The following is a 27,754-nucleotide window of genomic DNA, read 5'->3' as shown; positions in this document are numbered from 1 at the left end:
AATAAAGCGGAAAATGGGAGAACGTCTCTGTCAGAATATACAGAGCTATGGAGAGCATAGAACTATGGAAAGGAGGTTCCCTTCTGGGTGATCCAGGGTTTAAGAGTAGGGAATAATGAAACAAAGTGTATTATCCAAGTTAATGGTTATCAATATTAAAACCAGGTGGAAATTGAAACTGTAATGGATTTTAAATGTATGACTTATTATGTAACAGAACAAAAGAACAATAAAATTACAAAAAGAAAGAAAAAAAGAGACAGTGTACTGCAGAATCTAGGGTTGGATTCAGAGAAATCCAATCATTTGAATCTGTTGCTGATCTCTTCAGCATCCTTAGCTGGGGTACACATTGATAATTTGTATTGAGACCAGTAAATTATGTATTGCATTATGATTGGACAAATCATCAGACAGTGTTTAAATTTTACACTTAGCATATAAGAAAGAAAGAATATTGTCACCTTGAAAAAGAAAAAAGAACTTCATTGCAGAATTCGGAGAGGGTTGCAGGCCGAAGGATAACTGCATTTGATCTGCATGTGAGTCTAGGGAAGTGCAAATGAGGTCCCTGGCTGTAAATGTGCCTTTGTGTACAAGCCCTTGAAACGTGCAGGCCTTTGCTGTGTGCACACCAGGCCCATCCTAATGATCTTATAGTTAATCATAGCTGGGATGTTTTGATTTTCAGAAGTACATTAGCAAGTACGTTACAAGCAAGCTGATTCTTCTTCTGAAAACAAGCTGAGGTCCCCTTGTAGAATGGAGGGGCTGTTACCTCCTGCCTTTCTCTTACTTACCTTCTACTGGCGAGACAGTGGATATCCTGGTGATGCCTACGGATAAATCCCACAGTCTGCAACCAGACAAACAAGATATGTGTACACTAGCCTTCCTCATCCTTTTGCCCTCCAGATGTGTTGGAAAGCAACTCTCAGCAGTCCACAGTCAACATGTCCAAGACATCTGGACAGCACGAGGTTGAGGGAGGTTGCTGTACACGCTCTTAAGTCTGCATATAGCTTGGAGAAATGACTTATTTTTTTAAAGGAACATATTCGTAAGCCAGAGTGTCTAGACTGCACTGTTGAGTGTTGCTTTTCTGAGCCAAGCAATTCAGTTAAATTGTTTAGCCAGCTAAACTGAACATGGCAAGTGCCGATCTCCAAAGGAATTGTGCTAAAGTTAGAAACCTGGTTTCGACCCCATGCTGCAGCTGTTTCCTTTTTCGTAAGTGCCTTGGACACGTTGAATGTGGATCAGACTGTGGAAGAGACAAAACAACAGGCAAAAGGAAATCAGGGTAGGAGTCACAAACTGGACGTTGCGGTTTGCACCAGTCCGGGGATAATGGGAAGTTTTGTTTCTTTTGAACAATGCACAGGGAAACACATTGTCCATGGGAGGGAAGTTGATGTTACAAATAGCTGGCCGACAATGGGGACAAGCGCTGTGAACCTTTAAATCGGGGATTTGAACAATGCTAGTGCTCTGGATTAGCAAGCAGAACAGACCGGCAGATAAACAATGAGTTTCCAAATGTGTTTCTTATGGTTTCTATTTTCCTAACTGCAGAGCTTTGTGAAATTCTTTCAGAGGGAGTTTTAGGAATTGTTACAGATCAGGCAGTAAAATGCCAGACCTAGACGAAAATGAACTGCATGTTCTGCTTATTAATGTCCTTTGCATGTGGGGCTCAGATGAATTTGTTTGCCCAGCTGGAAGCAATCCTGAACATGTGGAGATATAGATAGATAGATAGATAGATAGATAGATAGATAGATAGATAGATAGATATATTCGTTGCACATTGCCTCGGGTGCCTTTGGGCAAAGAAGTGGTCGCAGATATAAGTACAACCCCGTGAAACCAATACAATACATGACAATAGGGGTGGGCAACTGGCAGCCCTCCACATGTTTTGGCCTACAACTCCCAGCATCCCTCATCCTTGGCTATGCTGTCGAGAGCTAATGGGAGTTGCAGGCCAACAAATCTGGAGGGCCACAAGTTGTTCTCTGTTCCCCCTTCTGCATCACTGCTCAAGGGCAGATACGGTGCCTTTGCATGGAATTCTACTGGGCTCAGTTGAGCCATGTTTTCTCACCACCACCTCTAATGTGAAAGCACACAGACAGCAAAACGGGAAACTGCATCTCCAGAACATAACTCACTTGCATTACATATGGAGGGAGGACTGTGTTGGGATATTGGAGGTGCCCATTTCCTGGAATCCCATCTCATGCTGCCAGTACACCCACCTGCACACTTGCATTGGTTGGGGCGGTGGGGGGCCGGAGGTTGGACAGGGGAGAAAGCGCTTTGTTTAGCTCAGTGAGGCTCCTCCATGATTGAGCCCTACCAGTTAAAACAAACAAAAAACAAGAGTGTTAAATTAAAATCTATGTAGTTTTCAGCTTGAAATTATAGAATCCAGTTTTTTTTAAAAGGAATCTATTTGCAAAAATCTGGTGTGTGTGTGTGTATTCTTTTAGGTTCAAAAGGGAAGTGGTAACTGTTCCCTTTTTCTTTTTCCACTTCCATGTTAGGGTGTTCAGTGGGTAGTGATAAGGCTACTTCAATCAACCTGCCGTATTTATTTTGCTTGGGAACTAATGAGTTATCCAGTCTCACTGGTTTTAGCCAGGTCCAGAAATAGAATCTCATCATTCAACTCTAATAACTGTTTGTTTTGTTTTACACATTTTGTATTATATTTTACCTATATAAGGTCTCCCTGTACCCTGCCTTTTTGGGGGGGAGGGGCTAAGTTTTCTGAGAAGCTAATTCTGTCTCAGAAATATATATATTCTTCCTTTTGTTAGAAGGAAATCATGTCACAGTATGCTTTTTCATACAAATGACATACTTTGGAGACAAATAACCAACTGCAGGCGGATGTGAATGTTAAAAATTTGCTTTGTTGCTTTTCCCTCTGGATACTCCCTGAACACACACACACACGAAAAGAAAAACAAGAAGAAAAGAAAAGCAAAAAACAAAACAAAACAGGAAATGAATGGTTATTTTAATGGAGTGGTGCATGGCATAAATACTAACATGATTCATACATTTTTTTTCCGTTTTCAACGTAATAGTATTCCTACCTTTAACTCACAGAACTGTTCTTTGAAAAAGTAAGTGCATGTTCGTTAAAACTAATGGTCCATGTCCTTGTGGTGTAGGGTGCATAACTGTTTTATGTGCAGTTAGATTGTATATCACACATCACTGCAAACGTTTTAAGGAATGCTTCAAATTGAAAGATATGAACCTTAATTTTTTTTTTTAAATTGTATTTCTTAAAGGTCAAGTGCTGTAAATACTGGCCAGATGACACAGAGATATATAAAGACATTAAAGTTACTCTAATAGAAACAGAGCTTCTGGCAGAATATGTGATTCGAACGTTTGCAGTAGAAAAGGTAAGTGTTTCAAGATGCATCTTCTCAATACGTTTTTAGACTCATGTCTTCGTTAAAGTCATCACATCTTTAAGTTAACCCATTTTCCATATTCCTTTGTGGGCAGTACTCCACTGCCCCCTACTAGTGAGGTCTTTTCCCATTAAACAGCAGCATGTCTTCCTCCTTTTCAGTGGCCCATGGAACTGAAGCATTGTGGGGAGTGTTAGGGGGCACCTGAAATAGTTATTATATTTTAATGCAGGCCATTGTGACATGTCTGCTTATGTTTTATTTTAAAATACTACTCCTTTTCCCTTTCTTCTTCTTTTTTTATTCAATGATGGATGGACAGAGAGGTGCCCATGAGATCCGAGAAATCAGACAATTCCACTTCACGGGTTGGCCAGATCATGGTGTCCCTTATCATGCAACAGGACTTCTAGGATTTGTCCGGCAAGTCAAATCCAAAAGCCCACCTAATGCAGGCCCACTGGTTGTACACTGCAGGTTAGTGGAATGAAAACGTTTTCTGGCTTGTCTAGTTGAGAAGGTCACTGACCTAATTTATCCTTTAAAACGCAACACTGCAGGGATAGCTAGATGTGGTTAACATTGGCCCCATTCAGACAACACACTAAACCATGTTGCTTAACCACAAAATGGTTAACTGAATGCATTAACCTTAATGCATTTCATTAACTATTTTGTGGTTAAGCAGCATGGTTTAGCGTGTTGTCTGAACGGGGCCATTAAGTTGCATGTCATTTTCTTGGCCACTGTACATCAGGAGTGAGCGACATGTAGTGCTAATTCACACACACACACCCTGCCCGTTATGTCTATTTTTGTTCTTTTTATCTCTGGGAAAAGGCAAAAAAGTTGTGGGTTGTCTCTGAAATTCAGCAACAAACAACTACACAAATGTAGAGAAATTTGTCCAGCCGAAGCCTCTGTAGCATCTGCTACTTTCCTCCCTTTTTTGCACTGGTGAGGTAGCGGCAGGAACAGGTCCGGAGAAGGGGGGAATTAACCCACAGACTGCCTCAACTTTCCCACCCCTGCTGTAAGATGAACAGTTGCACAATATCTGCAAATGGGAAAGGCCTGGGTTATACTGTTGAAAAATCTTAAGGAATGGATTTAGGGCCAGCTGAAATATTATACAACCCATGCAGAGGCTCCTGAAAATACCTCCACAAGATGGCAACCCACACAGCAGCATTCATTGTTGGCAGCTGTAGCGTTTGGATGTGAACTATTTGCTAAATGGCTCACTGATGTCATGGCTGCTCATATGGAGTGTTGCACATGTGGAGAAGCCGCCACGCACAATGGGCAGTATCCAAGGGTGGCATTCCACAAACTCAAATAGCACTAGTGGAGCTCTGCCAAATCTTTCTGTTGTGCAAGCGCTTGTGCATTATGTTTGCACAGCTGCACTGGCTCAAATGTAACTTTAGTTGGATTCTCCTCTTGTGCATAATTCGGAGCCTCGTTTCTGCTACCTCGTTTGTGCGAGCAGGATGACACAGTTGGATACTGCCCAATGTAGCACTTGATATGTCACTGGGGGCAAAACTTTTCATTTAACATTCAGATTTTTTTCCTGAAATGCAGATAGTATCAGCTGCGGGGAGGAAATGATAATTAACAGGATCGCAGTAGGCAGGGAAAGGAATTTAACCCCAGCAAAGTCCCTCCTCTAAATCTAGCATTGGCACCGGGGATTTTCCCCCCAAAGCAAATGCCAGATTCAGAAAAGTGCAGTTTGACCCTTAGAACGCTTTGTAGTGTAATGAATTTTAGCTTGCTTTTCCCCAAGCGGTGGGGAGGCATCTTCTATGCAATCGTTAGGGCTTAAAAAACAATTGCATAATGTGAAGCTAAGCTTCTCAGAAGCCTAATAATTTCACACTGGATTTATTTTGCCCAGTCCAGCAATAGAACATCTTACATAGTAAGGGACTATCCTAACTGAAACCCATTGTACAAAACTAAGGAAAGAGCTTTTCCTAGAGCTAGAGCTGCCATACGCCTTCGTGGGCATGCCACTCAAGAAGGACGTCTGCCTTCACTTTCCGCCCCTAGCATTTTCTGAACATTCAACCTGTGCTTTTATATATATATAGCGCTGGTGCTGGCAGAACCGGATGCTTCATTGTCATTGACATTATGCTGGACATGGCCGAAAGGGAAGGTGTCGTAGATATATACAACTGCGTCAGAGAGCTTCGGTCTCGAAGAGTGAACATGGTGCAAACCGAGGTATTCTGATCATCTTCCCGTTTCTGTTTCTCACATTATGTCTAATAAAACATGTTTTTATTCTACCAGGGGTTGGAATTTCAATTAATGTAGGTTTTGTATGCCTTGCTTTTACTTCATGACATCATTTAGCACCAGCTGTGTGCATCACATATAGAGAGTGTTCCAACCAGAGGGCTGTATAATCCACATTAGATGGACAAGGCAGAGGCAGTCAGGGACTGAGAAATGAGTGATAAGGATAAGTGAGTCAGGAGGTAGCAATAGGGCAGGGGCCATGCCCCTTTCTCCAACCAACGATAGCTTGGTGGTTCCAGGCTCTATCCCCTGGTCATTGGATACAGCCATCACGAACACCTCTGTCTTACATGCCTTCCTACAGACTAAAATAATATCCATGCATGGGCCTCGTTCTCACTAAGAAGGTAGTCCTGTTCTGGAGCTCTGCTACTTCAAACCGCAGGTGTGGGTTCAGGTGATGCTCCTCCATACGGAAAACTAGACACTGGGAAAGGGCTGTGGCATAGTCTCCTCACTGACACACTCATTTTTTATGTGCAAGAAAGTTTAATATAGTTGAGAAACATTCAATCATGTGAACTCCCACCTGCAGGCTGAAGTGGTATAGCCTTCATGTATAGTCTAAAGTGGTATACCAAGGCCCTTCCTACACCTGCCTTTTCCCCCGGGATCATCCCGGGATCATTCCTGTGCATCCAAATGTCACTTAGGAGATCCTGGGAGAAGGCAGGGACGATCCCTCCATTTTCCTGGGATAACCCTTAGGTATAGAAAGAGCCCAAGACATAAGTTTACCACTCAAGTGTAGAAATAGGATATAAACTCGAGAGATTTACTGCAGTTCCTGCAACAGATAAAAAACAAAAACTAGGTGTGTATAGTGAGTATATTGATAACACTGCATGCCAAAACAAGAGTGAAAGCCTGTGAGGTTACAATAAATATAGAATACTAGAGTATTATTCCATGATAACTAATACTATAGTTAATTTTCAAAAACCATGTGCAAAGCTGAAAGCAACGTTTGGATCTCTCTTTAAAAGGGAACACAGGATATGCCGGTTAAAGCGTCCTTTCCGCTGGCCCTATTAATGTACTCCTATTAAACACATATTCCTTTGCTTCTCTAGGAGCAGTATATGTTCATACATGATGCAATACTGGAAGCCTGTCTATGTGGAGATACCTCTGTTCCAGCTTCTCAAGTTAGGTCTGTATATTACGAAATGAATAAACTGGATCCTCAGACCAATTCAAGCCAGATCAAAGAAGAATTTAGGGTAGGTTATTGACAGAAACACATTTTTAAAAGCCAAATATTGCAGAATGGCCTTTTGTATTGGCTTTGTATTGTCAGATATCTTTTTAACTGGGCAATCCAAATGTTTCCATTATTCTTTGAAGCTTAGACCATCTTTGACTATGAATGTCTGGACTTGTAATCCTGCTCTGAAGGTACATTTATTGCTGAGTCTGTCTTCCTTCCTTCCATATCGTTTGATCTTTTATTTTATTTTTGTATAGACCCTGAACATGGTGACTCCGACGCTGCGTGTGGAAGATTGCAGCATAGCCCTGTTGCCACGGAACCATGAGAAGAATCGATGCATGGATGTGCTTCCCCCAGACAGATGCCTGCCTTTCCTCATCACGATAGATGGGGAAAGCAGTAACTACATTAACGCTGCACTGATGGATGTAAGCTCCTGTCCTGGTGATAATAGTTAGGAAAGAATGAACTGCTCAACCAACTGGAAAATACCAGAAAGCAGAGTCAGCACAAGGGGTCCAAAGCTTTCTAAAGGTGCAATCCTATGCGTGTTTAGACAGAAAAAAAGTCCTACAACGTGGGGAGGCTGGGGCATGCTGGGAATGTAGGCCTTTTTGCTATCTAACCATGTATAGCACTGCGCCCTGATTCTACACAAATTTAGTCATAGAAAAATAACAACTGAATTTATTTATTTATTTATTTATTACATTTCTATACCACCCAATAGCCGGAGCTCTCTGGGTGGTTCACAAAAATTAAAAACATTTAAAGTATAAAACAACAGTATAAAACCAAAAGTATAAAATACAATATAAAAGCTCAACCAGATAAAAACAGCAGCAATGCAAAATTACAAATTTAAAACACCAAGTTGAAATTTATTTATAGACTGTTAAAATGTTGGGAGAATAAAAAGGTCTTCGCCTGGCGTCTAAAAAAGCATATAATGTAGGTGCCAAGCGAACCTCCTTAGGGAGCTCATTCCACAGCCGGGGTGCCACAGCAGAGAAGGCCCTCCTCCTGGTAGCCACCTGCCCCACTTCCTTTGGCAGGGGCTCATGAAGAAGAACCCCTGAGGATGACCTTACGGTCCGGGCAGGTACATACAGGAGGAGGGGTTCCTTCAGATAGCCTGGCCCCAAGCCGTTTAGGGCTTTAAATGTTAATACCAGCACTTTGAATTGGGCCTGGACTTGGATTGGCAGCCAATGAAGCTGGAAAAGGACTGGCGTGATGTGGTCTCATCAACCAGTCCCTGTTGGTAACCATACTGCCCTGTTTTGTACCAGTTGAAGTTTCCGGACCGTTTTCAAAGGCAGCCCCATGTATAACACATTGCAGTAATCCAAACGAGAGGTTATCAGAGCATGGATAACTGTAGCTAGGCTATCTCTGTCCAGATAAGGGTGCAGTTGGTATATCAGCCTAAGCTGATAAAAGCCAAAAATGCGCATTCCCCCCATAGGCTAAAGTATAAAAATGTGCAGGGGGTGCACTTTGGGGGGATTTGTGCATTTTTGCAAGTGTGAATTTGCACAATTGCAAATTTGCACAAATTTGAGAAACGGGTGGGGGGACCGATTCTGTCAATGAGCGGACACAGAACTAAAGTCATCTGACAATCTCTAAAATGCAGATGACATGGATTTTACAAAATCTGTACATCCTTACCTGCCACAGCCCCAATGCCTTATCGAGAGAGTTAATAAATAGGAAGAGGTGTTAAGAAATTAAATATGCCTGCATGTCTCTTGTTTAGCCCTTGAGCAGCCTTCCCGCAACTGGGAGTTTTGGACTTCAACTCCCATCAGCCCCAGTCAGCATTGTCGATAGACAGGAATTTTGAGAGTTGTAGTCCAAAACATCTGGAGGGCACCAGGTTGGGGAAGACTTCCCTTGAGCATTAACTATAATGGCTAAGAGGAAAAAGAGTTACCTATTATGTCACTAAGGCAGCTAATCAGCATAATAAGGTTTGAAGCAATATTTTAGTTCCTTCTCCTTCCAATTTTCATAGCAATTAACAAAGAAAAAATAATAATTGCCTGTCAGAGTAGATAGTACACAAGCCATTACCTCAGTCACTCCATTCATTTTTTAGTGAAAGAACATTTCCTAAAGATCGTCTCCCTGCGGCACTAACCGCCGCCCCTCCCCCGCCGCCCTATTAAGCGCAGCCATGGAAGTTTTAAAAGCAATCATAGGGTTTCAGTGGAAGGATACTTAAACATGTTTCACACTCTCTAGAGATTTGTAGAGTATCTTTGACATTTTGGAGCAACAGTAATTAAGGCTGTCACACATACGTACACACATGCCAAGAAAGCAGACTTTGGAAAAGAATGAAGACATTTTAAACAACCTTCCATAAAAGCAATCCTTTTAAAAGTAACACACGTAGTTTGCATTGATATCAAGTTCTCCCAGCGCTACCCTGACTGTAATAAAGGTATGCGGAAGGATTGTGTACTAGGCAGGGTGGCGTCACCCTAAATTCTCACCCTTGGTGCACGTAGCCAATGCGTGGGCTGTGTCCACCAGCCAGCTCGTGGCTGGGCGGTGCTGCAGAGGTGCCACAGAAGCTGTAGCTGTTGGCGTTGCTACCTTTGCGCATCTTTCCACGGCTGTTGTTGCGCTTTTGACTTTGCAGCCGGTCAAGCATAGGTTTCCGATGGTGTTATGCTGCCATCAGCCCTTGCATAAGCAGCAGCCATCTTAACTGGACCATAGGGGTACCCTATATCTGGGAATTGCCACAGAAGATATAGCTAAGCTGTTATTTGTTTCCATGTGATCTGCTGGAGGTTCTGACTCAGCTCCCCTCCTCCCTTATCACAGCTCTGCTTCACCTGCTCTTTGCCCCTTGTATTGGGGACGCTCAGTCAGTGTGTTGGTTTTGACAGTTGAGATGTACTACTGGTGCAATTATGTCTGCATAGATTCCCTACACCAGCATAGTATGGTGTAATGGCTAGAGTGTTGGACTGGAAGTCGGAGGATCTGGGTTCTAGTCCCCACTCGGCCATGGAAGTTCACTGGGTGACTTTGCGCCAGTCGCAGACTCTCAGCCCAACCTACCTCACAGGGTTGTTGATGATAATAATAATAATAATAATAATAATAATAATAATAATAATAATAATAATAATTTCTTACCCACCTCTCCATGTTGATTGAGGTGGGGAACAAAAATACATGGTAAAATACATAATACTCAATTAAAACATAATATACGTTGTTGTGAGGATAAAGTGGAGAGGAGGAGGAGTATGTATGCCGCCTTGGGTTCCTTCTCGGAAAAAAGGCAGCATATAAATGGAATAAATAAATCAGTAAATAAATAAATCTTCAGGCTGCACTAATGTAGGGGCACTTAGAAGCAATCCTGTTCACACCCAGCAGGGGACCCATAGATACTGTAGTTCCATTCAGCAACCACAGCTGCTTCCACAAAGTCAAGAAAACCATCCAGTTGTTATTTATTTGATTTCAATTCCATTTCTTAGTAGCCATGTAACAATTGTTCTCAGGGCGATGTCGTGCTAATAAATATGCCTGAGCCTCATTTGTACATGTTCTCTCTCCCCCTCTCTTCCATTTGATACTACTGTCATTAATGAGTGCCCTAAGGCATGAGTGCCCTTTGTTGCAGTTGAGACTTTCTTATTATAGCTTTAATCTTGACAGTTTTGCCCAATTGAATGATCCTTCCCTTTGCTTTACAGAGTTATAAACAGCCTTCAGCTTTTATAGTTACCCAGCACCCTTTACCAAATACTGTCAAAGATTTCTGGAGACTGGTTCTAGACTACCACTGCACATCCATAGTCATGCTGAATGATGTGGACCCAGCACAAGTAAGTCACAAAAATGACTGGAATGAAACTGTGTTTTACAGTGCAATATTAAAGCACATACACACCTAATTTCTCGTCAAACACTGGGCAATTTGCACTTTAAACACTTTAAGATTGATACATAGCTTAGGGATGGAAAGCAGGAAGAATGGATAAGTAGACTTGTTGCAAACATCTTAACTCTAATTCAGATTTAATCCCAGTAGAAACTGTGTCAATAGAAAGCTTTAAGAACACATTGTCCATTTGAAAAATAGATAATTGCAACTTATAAGAGAAGCAAATTGATTTAAAAGAGAATGGAAGTTTACCCAGTATTTTCCTTGTTGTTGTTTTTAATGCTGCTATGTCTGTTGTGCAAAAGTCATGATAACTAACATCTTCCCAATGTATTCTATAATTTGTAAAAACCATTGCTGTGAAAAGGTTGATGCTCAAGCCCTGCTCCATCGGTCTCCATAATTTCAACAAATGTTGCAGCTTTTTGCCGCCAAGAATGCTTCAGGAATTATGCCATAGGAAAAAAAATGTTGTTGAAAAAGTAGCTCATGCATTTGCTGATTATCGATTCACACCCTTCCATTGGCCATTCTGTGCTCTAATTGCAGTGAGAAATACTCCTACTTTTGTTCTTGGAATTTAGTGATGAGGGGCAAGCGATTGTCTCAATATTATTTCAACCATTTTCCAGTGTCTAATGATTGCTCCAGACCAGTCAGTGCTTCAGACTCATATTAGTTCCTGTGACCCTTTCGCAGAGCACAAATTGTGTAGGATGTGTTTGTGTGTGCGTGCGTGCGTGCGTGTGTAGTTCCTTTTATGTGGTTGTTTGATTTGTAGTACTGGACCAAAAAAACCATTTTATTTATCTCGTATTTTTCTCTTCCTCCAAGGAACCCAGGGTGTTCTGTGTAGGAATTAATCCTTATTATGGTTTTAATTTTTGTGAACCGCCCGGAGAGCTTCGGCTATTGGGTGGTATAAAAATGCAATAAATAAATAATATTATTCAAATAATATGGTAAAATGCATTAGACTGAAAAATAGTGATGGACACAAGATCTGTATTGTTGAGAAGGAATTTGAATCCAGGGGCTCATTTACACCAAGCAGGATATTGCACTATGAAAGTGGTATGAAAGCAGTATATAAAAAAAGGCTGGAGCCACACCAAGCAGGATATAGAGGTATGAAAGTGGTATATGGTCTGTGTCAAGGGGCCCCAACAGTTGTCAGTGCACTTCAATACCGCTATAAAGCAGTAGTGTGGCTTCTGCCTCTTATATACTGCTTTCATACCACTTTCATAGTGCAACATGCTTGGTGTAGATGAGCCCCAGGTCTCATTGGTCTGAGTCAGCCAGATATGAGCTCAAGTACTACCTTTTTTTAGGAGCTGAAGCACTGGTCTTTACAGTTAATATCTTCCTGAGAAAATGGGCATCACTTTGTGTCATGCCATTTGCTAATGGGGAAAGGAGTCTTCAATTGGGCATCTCCATGGAAACTTTTTTTCCTGAGGACACATTTCATCAGTTTAAGGTTATGCCCTATATTATGGTGTGGAGCTCCATCTCCAGACACAGATCCAGATGCTAGCCTGTCATGAACACTGGTGCACCAGGACTAGAATGGTGTTCACATGAGGCCCTCACACATCACACGTTCTCCTGTGTCAGGCATTATTACTTCTCTGTTGTCTTCCTGCTTCCTTCTAAATGAAGTTGTAGCAACAGGAAGTGTACATCTGTCCTAAGAGTAGTCAGGCAATTCTGTGGAATAGGCCAAGAGCCAAATAAAAGCATTTTTTCAGTTCATTGGATGTTGCACAGCACCAATGCTTGATGGATCATAGAATCATAGAATAGTAGAGTTGGATGGGAGCCTATAAGGCCATTGAGTCCAACCCCCTGCTTAATGCAGGAATCCACCCTAAAGCATCCCTGACAGATGGCTGTCCAGCTGCATCTTGAATGCCTCTAGTGTGAGAGAGCTCACGACCTCCCTAGGTCATTGGTTCCATTGGTATACTGTTCTAACAGTCAGGACTTTTTCCTGATGTCTAGCCGGAATCGGGCTTCCTTTAACTTGAGCCCATTATTCCGTGTTCTGCACTCTGGGAGGATCGAGAAGAGATCCTGACTCTCCTCTGTGTGACAGCCTTTCAAGTATTTGAAGAGTGCTATCACGTCAACCCTCAGCCTTCTCTTCTCTAGGTTAAGGCTTTGTTTCCAGACCCCTGATCATCCTGGTTGCCCTCCTCTGAACACGCTCCAGCTTGTCTGCATCCTTCTTGAAGTGTGGTGCCCAGAACTGGATGCAGTACTCAAGATGAGGCCTAAGCAGTGCCGAATATAGGGGAACCAGTACCTTGCGTGATTTGAAAGCTATACTTCTATTAATGCAGCCCAAAATAGCATTTGCTTTTTTTGCAGCTACATCATACTGTTGGCTAATATTGGCTGGTCTGCATCTCAACATAAAACAGTCACAAGGCATGCAAAATGCATTTATGTCCACTAGAAATGCATAATTCTTGACCCCTGTTCCTCTAAAATTTCAGGCCCATAATACATACTTTTTTAAATTACATGTTTTTGCTAGGTGACCAAGTGTTAGCTGCTTAATCCACAGTTAGTGCTACATATTTTTGGTGTGTTAATCATAAATAGCTTTTACAAGTATAGAGTAACTAAAGGAAAATATTTTTTTAATAATGCTAGAAGCATGTTGTTGTACTTGTTGTTCTAAAATTCATAATTAAAACCCCTTCTGCAAGTCAGTAACGACAAATTGCAAACACTCCCCTGCATATTTTGGGATCCCAGCCGCACTCACCTGCCTCCAGGGAAATACATGAAAGGCAAAAATCTTGTTTGTGTATCGGTGGGTTATTTTCAGAGTGAAAGAGGAACGGCTTAAGGGACCCAGACTTTTAACTGCCACTAAAAAGCACATTTGAATTTCTCAGTCACACTTTGAATATACAAGAGCACTAAGCTGTTTTGGTCTTCTTTGGTCTTCTTTGCCACCCTCTAAAACTACTGCTCCCTCTCAGGTACTACATCTGTTTTGCCATTGTCCATTACAAGATATTAATTAAGGGATATACAGCTCAGAATTCAAGAATAAAGTGGGGAAGGAAAGAGCAGATTTCCATGGAAATCATAACTCTCAATTACACATTTGATTTTAAATGATCATTATAATTTCTCCGTATATTGCATGATTTCTATATTCAGGTGAGTCTTTCCCCTAGAGAAATAATTGCACTTCTCCCTTTCACTTAGCCCACACACAGCCCCATATCTTTTGATTGGATGTCACAATATACAGTTCAACACAGGGGGAATGGCAACCCTATTTTGAAATCTGCATGTCATATTGTGAAAAATCCAAGAGCCATCTCTTGGATATTCAAACCTGCCAGAACACTACCCCAAATTTATTTGTTTATTATTTATTTAGAATATTTATATACCGCTCCCCATTGAAAAATTTCGGAGCGGTGTACAAGGTAAAATGAAAATAAAAACAGAATAAAACAGTGAGAGTTGTGTGACACAGGCCCTTTCTACACCTAAGGATTATCCCAGACAAATGGAGGGATCGTTCCTGTCTGCTCCCAGGATCCTCTGTGTGTCATTTGCATGCACAGGAATGATCCCGGGATGATCCCAGGGGAAAAGGCAGGTGAAGAAACGGCCACAGACGTACTACCTTGTTACTCCATGGGAAGGTCCACCTAGTTAAAGTTTCTGTTTCTCCCAGCCAGATGCCTCTAGAAAGCTCACACTGCAGGGGCAACTATTCCCTCTTGTCTGCCTCCAATGCCTGATTCTCAGAGGTATACTCTCTCTGTATGTGGAAGTACTATGTAGCTGTCACATGTAATAGCCACTGATAGACCCGTCTTCCATTAAATTGCCTAATTAAAGAACAGTGGACAGTACAACAGAAGGGCAGTAGAGAACTTGGCTGATGAAAACTCCACCACATGCCTCAAATTTACCAAGAACTGCACCAGATTTTTGCTTAATGGGTGTGTGAATCCAGTTTCTAGTCACACCTTAGGTCACCATCTCTCTCCCCTCTGGCAACTGAGTTTTAAAAAAAAATGCGCCAAGATGCTAGTTCCCCTTTCTACCAGGGATCTTGGGCACACCAGTAGGGACCCTACTCCTCAGTGCTGATCAGATAGAAGCTCAAGTCTGGGTCAGGAGATGTTAGTCAATGGCAGATCAAAGCTCATTTAAGAAGAGTTCTAATCTCTCTCCCCATTTATAGCATAGGGGCAGCTGATAGGATGTCAAGTTTTGAAGTACTGTATAAATACATATATAGAATTCATTTCTTTGGCTGGAAACTCTTAAGCCCTTTAAATAGGGATAGAAAATGTGAGCCCTTCCAGATGTTGTTGGACTACAGCTCCCAGCATCCCTGATCATTGCCCATGCTGGCTAGGGCTGATGGATGTTGGAGTCCAACAACATTTGAGGAGGCACATATTCCCCACCTCAGTCCTTTATGAAGTGTTTGTCTTTCTAGGTAGCCACAATTTGCTCAGTAAGTATTTCAGACAAGTGTACAAATTAACAACTGGGTGACATATGATTGGCAGTTCTGTCACAGATCAAGAGCAGCAGCACAACAGAATGAAACTTGCTTCTGCTTTGTTTGTATGAAATTATATCACACAATGGCAGCCAGAGCTCCCAAAATAGGTTCAGCACCTTGGATAACATCTTTAGACTTCTGGCTGTTTCTGACTGAAACCCAGAATGGATTCACAGCGCCACCAAAATCAGAGCCATCAGCCTCCACTGGCCAAACAGCTGTACAGGGCGAGGGACCGAAGAGTGAAAGGGTCTGGATGTGTATGTATGAATGTGTGTGACGTGTGGGAATGGGTCTGTCTTGTCATGCTATGTGTGGGGATCTGTATGTATGTTGCAGGGTTCCTTGGGAGGAGGAGGAGGAGGAGGAGGAGGAGGAGGAACAGGCTTCACATTCGCTCCCTCTCTTGACCCCCCAACTAACATTACTGCTTTTGCACCACTATTAGCGCCGCGGACGTACCAATGCAATTGTTGGCAGCAGAGAGGGATTCAGTGGCAATGTAGATGGGGGAGCATGGGGGCTGCACAACATGTGTCTGGCAGCTAGCTACAAATGGTGCACCTCTGATTTTAATTCACATCTAATTTGGCCCTTAGATTTGAAATGCATTGGGCTCAAAAAACGTACATCTCTGCACCTTCTTTTCCCACATTTGGTGCCTTCCTGGTTTTATTTTTTGCCATCTCGTGCACCATAATTTCACATTCTGTTTGAAAAGGCCCAATATGAACTCAACTCTCATATTAGTAGTTAAGTTACCTCTGTGTACCTTCTGTTACCTATACCTCTTGTTTTCAAACCTTGCCTGAAGAATTCCCAAAGAGGTACATCTCTGCAATCCTCCAACTTTAATTCTTTTTCTCCAGTGTGTCTGGCTCTATTAAAGAATCCACAGCTCACTTATAGATTGATGCCTGGAATATTGGGAGTTGAAGGATTAAATAGCCCTGTAAGGCTGTTCAGCCTACAGACTATGATCTGATAATTAAATTGTCCAGAATACAATGTTAGTAGCCAGAGGGGTTCTGGCTACTCTTTCCTATACTTAAAGTTGCTAGGACAGGTTTTCAAAGGAGCAGGGAAACGACATTTGCAGAGATAAAAATCAGCAAAAGTTCCAAGCGCTGCTGCTAATATCCAGTAGTGCTAAACTGAGAACAAAATGTTGCCTCTGGAAATTTGAGAACAGATATAAGGTAATGTATCCAGCCATGCAGTTGTTTATTGAACCCTGGGGAGAGTAATTGGGACTTTGGTTTGTGTGTGTGTGTGCGTGCGTGTGTGCCTCACATGTTGAGGTGTTTAAAAGCGCCTTTGCATGCTGTCATTGCCTATTTCTAAACTGATGTCGACTATCTGCAAGTCGCACTCCAAATGCCAAAAGACTTTGAGAATTTAGTAGTAAGTAACACTTGTGTGAAATGGCATGAAAAGGATGCAGTTATTCTAAGCTAAACTTGGTCCAAGTCAAGATACTGATTTTGACTTAAAGTTCCACATGGACTAGGCACCAAATATCTCAAACAACACTTTCCTGAATGACCCTCTAGGTTTTAAGATCTGACAGTGTGACCCTGCTCCACACTGTCCTCTAGAGAGGCAAGATGTTCAATACCAAAGGAAGGGCCTTTTCTGTGGTGTCCCCCAGAGTGATAAAAGGCACTCCTCACTGAAGTCTGTGTGCTTCCCTGGCATCTTTTTGGGAGGTTTTTGGAAAACGTTTTTGTTCTGCCAGCAGGCATTTGGGAATTCATTGTAGATTTTTACTGCTGCTTTTATGTAGTTTTAAATTATTAATTAATACAGTTTTAATTAGATTTATTTTATAGCCATTTTTGTGGTTTTTTGGTAAATCGCCTTGTAAATATTTTTTGTTGAAATGGGCTTAGAAAGTTGCAAATAAATAATAAAAATAAACAGCATACATAAAAATGTTTGTGCTGCAATTACTTAGTAGTCCTAAGTACTACTGTTTGCAATGGGATGTTTGCCTATATAACCATGAGGAAGATTGTATACCCAGAGGTTGAGAAATATTCCTGTGTTGTTCCTTCTCTGAAAATGTGTAATATTTTTAATGAACAAAATATATTACGGTTTAACTAGGCTGACCATATGAAAAGGAGGACTGGGCTCCTGTATCTTTAACAGTTGTATTGAAAAGGGAAATTTAGCAGGTGTCATTTGTATATGTGGAGAACCTGGTGAAATTTCCTCTTCATCGCACCAGTTAAAGCTGCAGGAGCCCTGCCCTCTTTTAAATCTGGTCACTCTAGTATAGCTCCTGAACCTTTAACTGCTGTGATGATGAGGGAATTTCACTAGGTCCTCCATATGTACAAATGACACTTGCTGAAATTCACTTTTCTATGCAACTGTTAAAGATACAGGAGCCCTGTCCTCCTTTTCATATGGTCACCCTAGTTTAACCATACTGGTTTTCTGTTGAAAGACTGGCCCCTTTCAGACAAAATGCTAAACCATGCTTCTTAACCACAAAATGCTTAACGGAATGCATGAATTCCATTAACCATTTTGTGGTTAAGCAGCATGGTTTAGGCCCTAGCCAGCCATAGTAAAATAGATTGGCCCCATTCAGAAGACATCTTAAACCATGGCTTTAACCATGGTGAATAAAGCAAAAAGCCTTATTCACTGTGGTTAAAGGTGTCTTCTGAAAATGACCTGGTTTTCTGGCTTAACCACCATGGTTAAAGCCAGGGTTTAAGATGTCTTCTGAACGGGCCCATTGTGATCCAAAGCTCTATGGCAGGAATGTGGCGTTCCAGATGTTGTTGGACTATACCTCCCATCATCCATCATCCTTGGCTGTGCTGGCTAGGGCTGATGGGAGTTGTAATCCAACAGCATCTGGAGGCTACATGTTCCCCACCCCTGCCCTATATGAAGGGTTTGTCTTTCTAAGTAGTTACAACTTGATCAGTGCATATTCCAGACAAGAGTTTTCATTTCTTTAAATGTACAAATTAAGAGCTGGGTGACACCCCTCCTCTATGGGGCTCTAATGCACATATGAAGCTCCATACAAGCCTGGGTTTTTCTGGATGTTTGGAAATGATCCCTGTAAATGATGTAATTTCACATTTGGGGAGTTCCTCAACACTGAAAAAGTGAAAGCCCATCTTGTATAGGGCTCTGTAATTGCATTGAAGTACCTGTGTACACATGGAAAGCAGTGTGTTGAGGTGTATGGCAAGTGGCAACAGGCTGAAACATGTTTTCTAAAAAAAATATGCTTATACAAGTATTGATCTCTTTATTCTACAGTTGTGTCCACAGTATTGGCCTGAAAACGGGGTTCATCGACATGGTCCTATTCAGGTGGAGTTTGTTTCTGCTGATTTAGAAGAAGATATTATCAGCCGGATATTCCGAATTTATAATGCGGCAAGAGTAAGGACCTTATTCAGATGTTTGCTAATTTTACTTATGCGCAACAAAAGAAAATGGTTCTATATATTAAGGGGCTCTTACTCAATTATCTGAGACATTCAGTTTTATTATTGGACCTTCATAAAAGTGAATGTTCAGTGTTTGTAAAACTTTCCCATCCTTAACTTTACCGTTGGATTACCGTAAGGCATTATCTGTGGTGCTGCCTTTGAGGAGGTTCCGCAGGTTTCAGTCGGCAGAATTCAGATGCCAGGATTTTGGCAGGTTGGGCGCATTCAGATCGTATCGCAGCAATGATAGAAGAGTTCCACTGGCACCCTGGTTGCTTCCAAGCCTAGTCCAAAGTGCTAGTGTTGACTTCTAAAGCCCTAAATGGCTTTGAAGGAGCACCTTCTCCTGTCCTGTCCTGCCACACTGTTAGATCATCTGCAAAGGCCCCTTTTTCTTGCTGTTCCTTTCTTGTCACAGATGTAGCAGGGTGACAGAGAAAGGATCTTTTCAGTTTTGGTGCCATGTTTATGGCATGCTCTTCCTAGAGAGGCTCACCTGGCCTCAACATTATTTTTGTTCAGGCAACATTTTCATTTTCTCAGGCTTTTAAGTTTTTAAATCTCCCTGATGGTTCTGTTTTATCTACTAGTGTTATGTTTTTAATGTTGAGACAATGTAATTGTGTGAACTCCTCTGGAACTAATTTTGGTGAAGGGCAATATAGAAGTATTTGAAATGAAGAAACAAAGAAACTTTCTAGTTGAAGAACAGAAGCAGGGTTGGCTAATCAAAGTGTTAAACAACATACTGTGTTTGCTTTTCCATGGTATGGTACAATACAGAGCTCCTGTGCTGTAACCAGAAGTTGTTCCTTTGGACTGGTGTGGACGTATTGCTAAACTGTAGTTACAAGAACGAACCGCAGTAAGCCTTGGGCTTACATGCCCCCTTCTCTCTACTCTTGTGTGCCCACGAGGAGGAGTTTCAAAGCTTCCACTTCTGTTTTAGATTAATCACAGCTTGCGATGTTGTCTGAACCCAGACAAACTGTGGGTAATCTTAATTATGGATAGTGAAAACAAGCCTAGATCATTTTATGAAGCTGGCTTGTTTTCATTAACCGTAGTTAAGATTAAGCAATGTTTATGGTTCAGATGACACTCTAAACTGCAGTTAATTTAAAACTGAAGCAGAAGCTTCTGATCTCCTCCTTGCAGCTCCACCAGAGACAGAGTAAGCCCCAGACTTGCTTTGGCTTCCTCCCTTAATGTTAAACGATGGCTTAGTGTAATCTGTGAATGCAGTCATTCTAACCTATAGGATCATTAAATTTGGGAGAAGGGAATTCATTTTCAATAAGTCACCAGGTGAGAAAAGCCTAAATATAAAGAGTCATCTTAGAATTGAGTCAAGCCAGTGTAGTGTAGTGGCTGGAGTGTCAGCCTGGGAGTCAGGAGATCTAGGTCCTAGTCCCCACTCGGCCATGGATGTTCACTGGGTGACTTTGGGCCAGTCACAGACTCTCATCCCAACCCACCTCACAGAGTTGTTGTTGTGAGGATAAAGAGAAGAGGAGGAGGATTATGTATGCCACCTTGGGTTCCTTGCAGGAAAAAAGGCGGGATATAAATGCAATAATAAAATAAATCAGTAAACGATCTAGCCCAGAACTACCAGTTATTATTCAAAGAATCTAAGACTACGCTTTCAATAATCTCTAAATTTGTAACCCTGGGTGCAGGGTTTGAATAACTGGGCAGTGGGGCAGGGGACCCAGGTGTCTGGGTCCCCTTCCTTTTGTACTTGGCCCCACAGTAACTCATTTTAGAAGGCATTCGGGGAATTATTCTTCTATAATTGGGAGAAATGAAGGGATAGCGCTTTTGGATTTCATTAAGAGTCTTCTACCTGTTCCTATAATTTCACCAACAGAACTAAGGACTCCTGCATAAAAAACATGTACTCTTTAGTTAGGACATTTTTCATCTTCATTACAAAGTTGTGATCCTATGATCATTTAGTGAAAATAAGTTCTAAAACAGAGCTTACTTCCAAGTTAATGGGCTGAGGACTTGAAGGGGGAAAAAATCTTGTAGCATCTCGCTATGACCTTTATTTTTTCTGTTTCTCTGAAGATACCAAAGCTTTAAAAGCTAATTGGTCTTTCTCTTTTTTAATCTAACACACAAGTGAGAATTTCTGTAGCCAAGAGAATAGGCAAGTTCCAGAGGGTTTGTTGTGTTCCTTTGCATTGTTCCTGATGTAAAACTGAAACTTACAAACCTTTTTACATTTTTCATTTATAAAATTGGTGTTTTAAAAGTGCTCCTGCATGGAGTATCAAAGCATGTGCTCAGAATGCATTGTTCAGAAAGGCAGACTTTTCGTAACAATAAACATCTACCACCTCCCACCTTTTAAGAAAACAGTCAGGGTTATTTGTCATGATTTGTTTCAACGTTTTATATTATACTTGGTAAAGAGAAGTACACTGAAATACAAGAACAACTTTTTCAAAAGAGCAAAATGGCCAAACCTTTTATCATATTTATGTATTTAGAGGAGTTAAGAGTACATATAGGAATCTGAACTTTTGAACAGTTCCAGGCCTCAAGGTTGCAAGACACAGCAGCTTAAAAGCACTTTGAAGGCTCTTCTGTATATTTTTCAGTTCCCGAGTGCCATTTTAATCCTTTATCTATCTTACAATATTTAGAATTGTAAATCAACATTTTGAATAGTTACAGTTGTCAAGAATTGGAAAACTTTTCCTTCCTTCCCTTTGTTATAAATTGGCAGAAAGGTTTTATTCAAAGTTCATTACATAAAATACATCTTTGGAAAGAGATACTAATGAAGTGGTTTTTATTCTGAATGCCTGAGTCTTTATTTAGCGTGTTAACAATCAGTCATCACAGAGTGAAAGTTCATTCTGAAAATTTGAAAATGACAAGCATACAAAAAAAGAGCAGCCATAATTGGAACTAAATTTCACTTTGCTAGCCAGTGATTGCTATAATATTAATCATCATAGACTTGGCTCTTGGCAGCTGTACTATTGTTTCATTCTAGTATATTTGTATCTTCAGCTATTTAGACCATTATCTTTATAATTCTGAGATTCTGTGATAACGCCAAATGTAAATTCCTTTAGTAACTTGTAAGCAGTAATCTGCTTTAATAATATCCCATGCTGATGAGGGTGTGCAATGTATATATTATTTGGATATAGAATAAATAATGCGGTGTTTTTCTTCTCCTCCTGTTGGTTGGGTCCCCACAGCCCCAGGATGGCTATCGAATGGTGCAGCAATTTCAGTTCCTGGGATGGCCCATGTATAGAGACACCCCTGTGTCTAAACGTTCATTTTTGAAACTCATCCGTCAAGTGGACAAGTGGCAGGAAGAATACAATGGAGGAGAAGGCCGAACAGTCGTGCACTGCTTGTAAGTGGATGAAATTCTAAGATGATGGCTGATAGCTTAGATGGCAATAAATAACACCAACAATAACACTTATTAGAGATTTCAGGTGTTCAATGTGCTTGCTGGACGTGCATTGTCTGGTTATAATCCTTACAACAACCCTATGAAGTAAGTCAGTATTTTAATTCCTATATTGAGGGATGGGACGGCTGGAGACGACAAGAGCAGGGCTTGCATAAGGCCTCTTCATGAGTTCATGGCAAAGGTGAAATTCAGAAAAACACACACCCAGTAACAGAGTCACAACCGTGCCTATTTATTGTGCGCTGTGCCCACCTGACGTTTCAAAGAAAAAACTCCTTCTTCAGGGGCTGCCTGCAACATGACATCGACAAACTTAAAAACGCTGGCAGGGTCTACACTACTGCTTAATAACGGTTTTGAAGTGCACTGACAACTGTTGGAGCCCATGACACATTCCGTATACCGTTTTCAAACCACTTTCAAAGTGTTATATCCTGCTTGGTGTAGATTTGGCCACTCTTCCATAAAAGCCATGTGGCCTACAACAACGAACACAAGTAAATGCATTCACATCTACTTATACAATTAAAAGACTTAGAATAAAAAATCAGTTCTGAAAACATAAAACCTCCCTCCAAACTTAAGACATCCTAAACAAATTAACAACCAGTTTGTATCTGCACTACTTGAATCCACTTGAACAACTAAACATTAAACTATATTTTCTTTGAAATATAGGGGAGGCATAGCACACACCATCCATTCTTTTTTCTTTCTGTGATTGAAGTGCCTCCCTGCAATGTTGGTTGGAAAATACTGGGAGTCGTAGGACTTGCTGGCTGGGGAATGCTGGGCGTTGTAGGACTTTTTTCTGTCTAAGCATGCATAGGATTGAGGCTTAACATAATGTGTCATTTGAACCACAGTGTATAAACTGAAGTTTCATTACTATCTGAATGTAGCCAGCCCTAGAACAGGGCCATCACTTAAGGTCCACTGGCCTTGCCTATACCTTTTTTATTCTCCTGATCCCTGGTCTGGCTTGTTCTCTGTGCTGTTCACTTTCATTCCTATCCCACCCCCAAATGAATATGCCCTTCCAGATTGAACGATAAAATGCTTATTTATTTTTGAAAGAAAAGGCTTCCTTATAGCTGCCTCCCCAAAGAACCTTTAAAATTACTAATTTGTCCACCTGATAATGGACAGGTAGTTTTATCTCATTGTGTTCTAGTTTTCCCATTTGTTGAATGGAAATTATAATTCTTTATCTTGTGAGCTTTAGCTCATTTATGCTTTGAGATCCACATCTGGGAGGTCCTTTTAAAATGCAAGTTGATCTTATCTCTCCCAATTACTTACGATATTAAATGGTTGTACCACATCTCACGCGCGTGCAAAGATGCACGTCACTTCGAGGTGGCACAGAAAGGGGAAAAAAACACATCCTCCAACATAATCCTTTTAAATGACTTTATTTTAATTAAAATGCTCAAAGAATGGCACAATATCATCCAGTATTTTGGCAGCAGGGAACATTCTTTTCATGCTGCCGGGATGTGACAGATGTGCCATATTGTAGCTTCCTTTGAAAATCAACCATTTGTGAATGCTGCCTTTAAAGAGCTGCAAGCTAACTAGTACTCTGCACTCTGATAATTATTAAGGTTTATTATTTTCAGTGAAGTGCAGCCTAAAGATGCTGATTAGAATGGTTGTGGAAATAATAGAGTTTCCAGAGGGAGAGAGATTTTCTTGAAGATTAAAAATAACCAGAGATAAAGCATTATTAAATGCTATATTTAATCATGCATCTAAACACTTAACACCTCAAATTTTTGCAGGAAGTCAGTTGTGTTCTCATATTCTTAGGACAGATATAATATGCCCAATCCTTGAAACTTGGCCAAGGGTTTAGGATCAGGCCGTGGATTTGTTCCCTTCCCCCTACCCTGGAGTAAATTCCCAGTTATTATTGAACATGTTTAATGCTGTGTAAATATAAGCCTTAATTGTGGTTATGGCAAGCAGAGAAATACTTCGCGTCCAAAAAAGAAAGGAATGGAAGGCGCATGTAATCCTGCAACCTGCTTCTGTTGCCTTAACAATGGTCAGGAACATTTCATATGAACTGGGCTCTAAAACTATTATGGGTAGTGATTTCATTCAGTTCTAAAAGCAAAGGTTTTTCCCCTCTTTAGTAATTCCGCTTAATTCCACAAGACGGAAATAAAATATTGTGGAACCTCACAGATCTTATGTAGAAAATGGAGAAAAGAGATTTAGGGCGCAATCCTAAGCACTTTTAGACAAAGAAAAATCCTACAACTCCCAACATGCCTCAGCCAGCATGGCTGCTTGGGGCACGCTGGGAGTTGTAGGATTTTTCTTTGTCTAAAGGTGCAATCCTGTGCATGTTTAGACAGAAAAAAGGTCTTCAACTCTCAGTATTCCCCAGGTCAGCCAAGGGGAATGCTGAATTTTTTCCTGTCTAATCATGCTTAGGATGCTCCCTTAATGTCTGCCAGAAAAAATTGTGACTGTAGTTCTTAGAACAGCAGGTTGATTTCAGTTTGATTGGGATCATAATTTTCATGTTGTCTTTCCTGTACTGGAAAAGTAAAGGAAAAATTAAGACTGAATGTTATGTGTATAAACGTTAACATTGTTGTTCTTAATTTATAAAGAAACTGGTGTACATCTAAGCCATCCTATGCATGTTTAGCCAGGAAAAAGTCCTACGGGAGCAGTGGCCACATGGCCCGCACTTTACGGGATGGTTCCGGAATCATGGAAATATCAGTTTTTCCAAAGTTTCTGATACTCCAGGGAAAGACCTAGGTTCCCCCTGGATCCCCTATGCATCATTTGGATGCAAAGGGACGATCCAGGGACTACCCCGGGATATAGTACTGGTCTAGACATGCCCTTCTTATGTAAACATGTGTGTATTAGGATGGCTGAGAATTTCATTTGGGGAATTTTTTTGATAAGAACTTTCTAAATTTGCAGATTTCTTCGTAAATGGGATTGAGTAGGGGGAGAATTGAGATTGAAAACATTTGAATGTGGGAGAAAGCAAAACTAACAGATTTGTCCATCCAGGCAGAGGGCTTTCAGCACTTAGTTCTTAAAAGTCTGTTTATTCAGCTACATTTATGGTGGTGAATTAGAGTTACGATCTCTTTTTTCTGATAAGCTCCTCCTCTTAAACAGCAATATGGCAGGCAGTTGCAACATGATCCTTTCCATGCTGGGAATAACTATACCTATTGAAATTGGTCAGTGCAGATGACCATTTGAGAATTTCATTTGCTTCATTTGTTTTGATAAGGACTTACCAAAATTTGCAAATTTCTCCATAAATGGAATGGGAAGAACTAGACATTTAAAAAAATTAGGAAGTGGCAGAAAGCAAAACCAAGAGATTAATTCATCCCTGGTTTGTATATATCCATCAAATCATTGGTCTAGTCAGAAATTGCTTCAGTAACAATATTGTCACAAAATCCATTGCAGTTCTAATCTATTCCAACAAATACTTGGCCTTTATTTAGGAAGAAAGGCCAACTAGATGAGAAACTTCGGTCAAAGGCTACCCCAAAAACTGCGTAGCAGAAGTGAGGCCTTGCAGCGCGAAGGCTGTGAACATTCCTTTGGCTTTTCGTACTATAGTGTGAAGCCAAATGTTGTCCTTATCAGAATCCAGGACGGTCATTGCTATATCATAAATGGTCATTGGTACATCAACAAATGAATCATCGTTTTTAAGACCCTTGTGTACTATGAGAGGAAACAACACAAAGCGGAACAGTAATCAAATCATTTTGTTGCTTTTCTTACAGAAATGGAGGGGGCCGCAGTGGGACGTTTTGCGCAATCAGTATTGTTTGTGAGATGCTGCGACACCAGAGGGCTGTTGATGTATTCCACGCTGTGAAGACTCTGAGGAATAATAAGCCTAATATGGTGGACCTTCTGGTATGAGCTTTTTAAACTGCACCACTAAGTAGAATTTTTTCCCCTATTATCATAAGGCACAGTGACATTTTTGAGATTTATACTGAAAGCTGTTCATAAAAGCAAGCCTGTTGTTTTCTAAAGGGGATAATGAAATCACTTGACTTGTGAAAGTATTTTAGACTGCTTTCCTCCCAAGGAGACTTGTTCTGTGTATGCTAGATTTTTAGTGAAAACTTTAAAACTTTCAACAGAACATCCTTATTAATTTTCCTTTCTGGCAGCGCAATCCACATGGAGAACAGCCTTTGTGTGGCAGAAATAATAGTCATGTAAAATGAAATGCCAGATTTTCAAATTATATATTTTATAAATAGCTTAATCTCCTAATATTTATCAAGACTGTGAATTTCAGTTTGACATTCAGAGTATTGCATTTAATTATGGCTCTTCTATCTTGCAGAAAGATTAAAAGAGTTCAGAAACAAAGGGCCAAGAGCAATTATTTCCTTGTAGAGTGCTTTATGGAACTTCGTAAATGTAGAATTGCTGAAATACTAGCTGCTGTTATTAAAAAAAAAGGGGGGGGGAGATATAGGACAACCCAAAATATCAGGGTATTATGGTCTACTTTGTTCATCAATAGTGTAAGAATGGTTGCACTGCAACCATGCTACTAAGAAATCATGAACAAATTCCATTACCAGACATAGTTTGATATGTTGCTAAAGGTCCATATGGATAACTAAATAAAATACTTGGGCAGTATGATATCTTTTTATTTGTTACATTTTTATCCTGCCCTTCTTCCAATGAGCTCAAGGCAGCATACGTGTCCCTCTTTCCCTTCCACTGCCCTGTTTTCTGAATCTAAATTACCAGGTGTTCTACTTATTGATTTGCCTTGTGTGAATAATTTTATCGCCAATGCAAATTGGGTTTGAAAACCGATTCACATTGACCATGTCTAATACAAGTAAATAATTTGCACAGAAGAGAAAATTGTTTAGTCAAGTAAATGTAATTAATAGAACATAAAGCCTATGTCCTTGATTTAGTCCTTGCTACAATTGACTTCATGTTCTTTTCTTGTCTTGATTTTTCCAGGATCAATATAAATTCTGCTATGAAGTGGCGTTGGAGTACTTGAATTCAGGCTGATGGCACAAATGGGATTGCGGGGGGGGAACAAAACCTTTCGCCACCACAATCAAAGCAAGTTGCTTCATGATATCTGTGTGTATGAGATGAGGACCTCTCAGTGTTACGCTTATATTGCTTTGTATTGGCTCTTTTTAAGAGCCCAAGAGAGTCTTTCCAAAAATGCTTGCACTGCCCATTTTCCACAGTATGGCTGTTGCTTGAGACACCTACAAACCCACAGTAATACACAAATGCACCTCCGTGGTTGGACACCACTATCATGTAAACCCATCAACTTGATATACCAGCCTAGACATCTGGTAAATTAAAGAGCACAATTCTATTCTAATGAA

At 40.8% G+C, this 27,754-nt stretch overlaps 1 protein-coding gene across 5 annotated transcripts in view; it reads left to right on the top strand.

The window, feature by feature from the left end:
• Positions 1-27,441, top strand: part of PTPRM (protein tyrosine phosphatase receptor type M) — a 527,195-nt gene extending 499,754 nt beyond the window's left edge. For all 5 annotated transcript variants that reach the window (XM_063130578.1, XM_063130575.1, XM_063130573.1 and 2 more), the window contains 10 exons: positions 3,309-3,425; positions 3,760-3,914; positions 5,537-5,672; positions 6,824-6,973; positions 7,218-7,391; positions 10,692-10,823; positions 18,732-18,857; positions 22,132-22,295; positions 26,144-26,279; positions 27,366-27,441. In XM_063130578.1, the coding sequence (XP_062986648.1) occupies positions 3,309-3,425; positions 3,760-3,914; positions 5,537-5,672; positions 6,824-6,973; positions 7,218-7,391; positions 10,692-10,823; positions 18,732-18,857; positions 22,132-22,295; positions 26,144-26,279; positions 27,366-27,419 (1,344 nt within the window). In that variant the 3' untranslated portion in view covers positions 27,420-27,441. The remainder of the gene's footprint in view (positions 1-3,308; positions 3,426-3,759; positions 3,915-5,536; positions 5,673-6,823; positions 6,974-7,217; positions 7,392-10,691; positions 10,824-18,731; positions 18,858-22,131; positions 22,296-26,143; positions 26,280-27,365) is intronic.
• The last annotated feature ends 313 nt before the right edge of the window (positions 27,442-27,754 follow it).

Source organism: Elgaria multicarinata, chromosome 7 (assembly GCF_023053635.1).
Source record: "Elgaria multicarinata webbii isolate HBS135686 ecotype San Diego chromosome 7, rElgMul1.1.pri, whole genome shotgun sequence".
NCBI lineage: Eukaryota > Metazoa > Chordata > Lepidosauria > Squamata > Anguidae > Elgaria > Elgaria multicarinata.
Note: the sequence above shows the minus strand (reverse complement) of the source record. Positions and strands in the feature narration are given on the sequence as shown.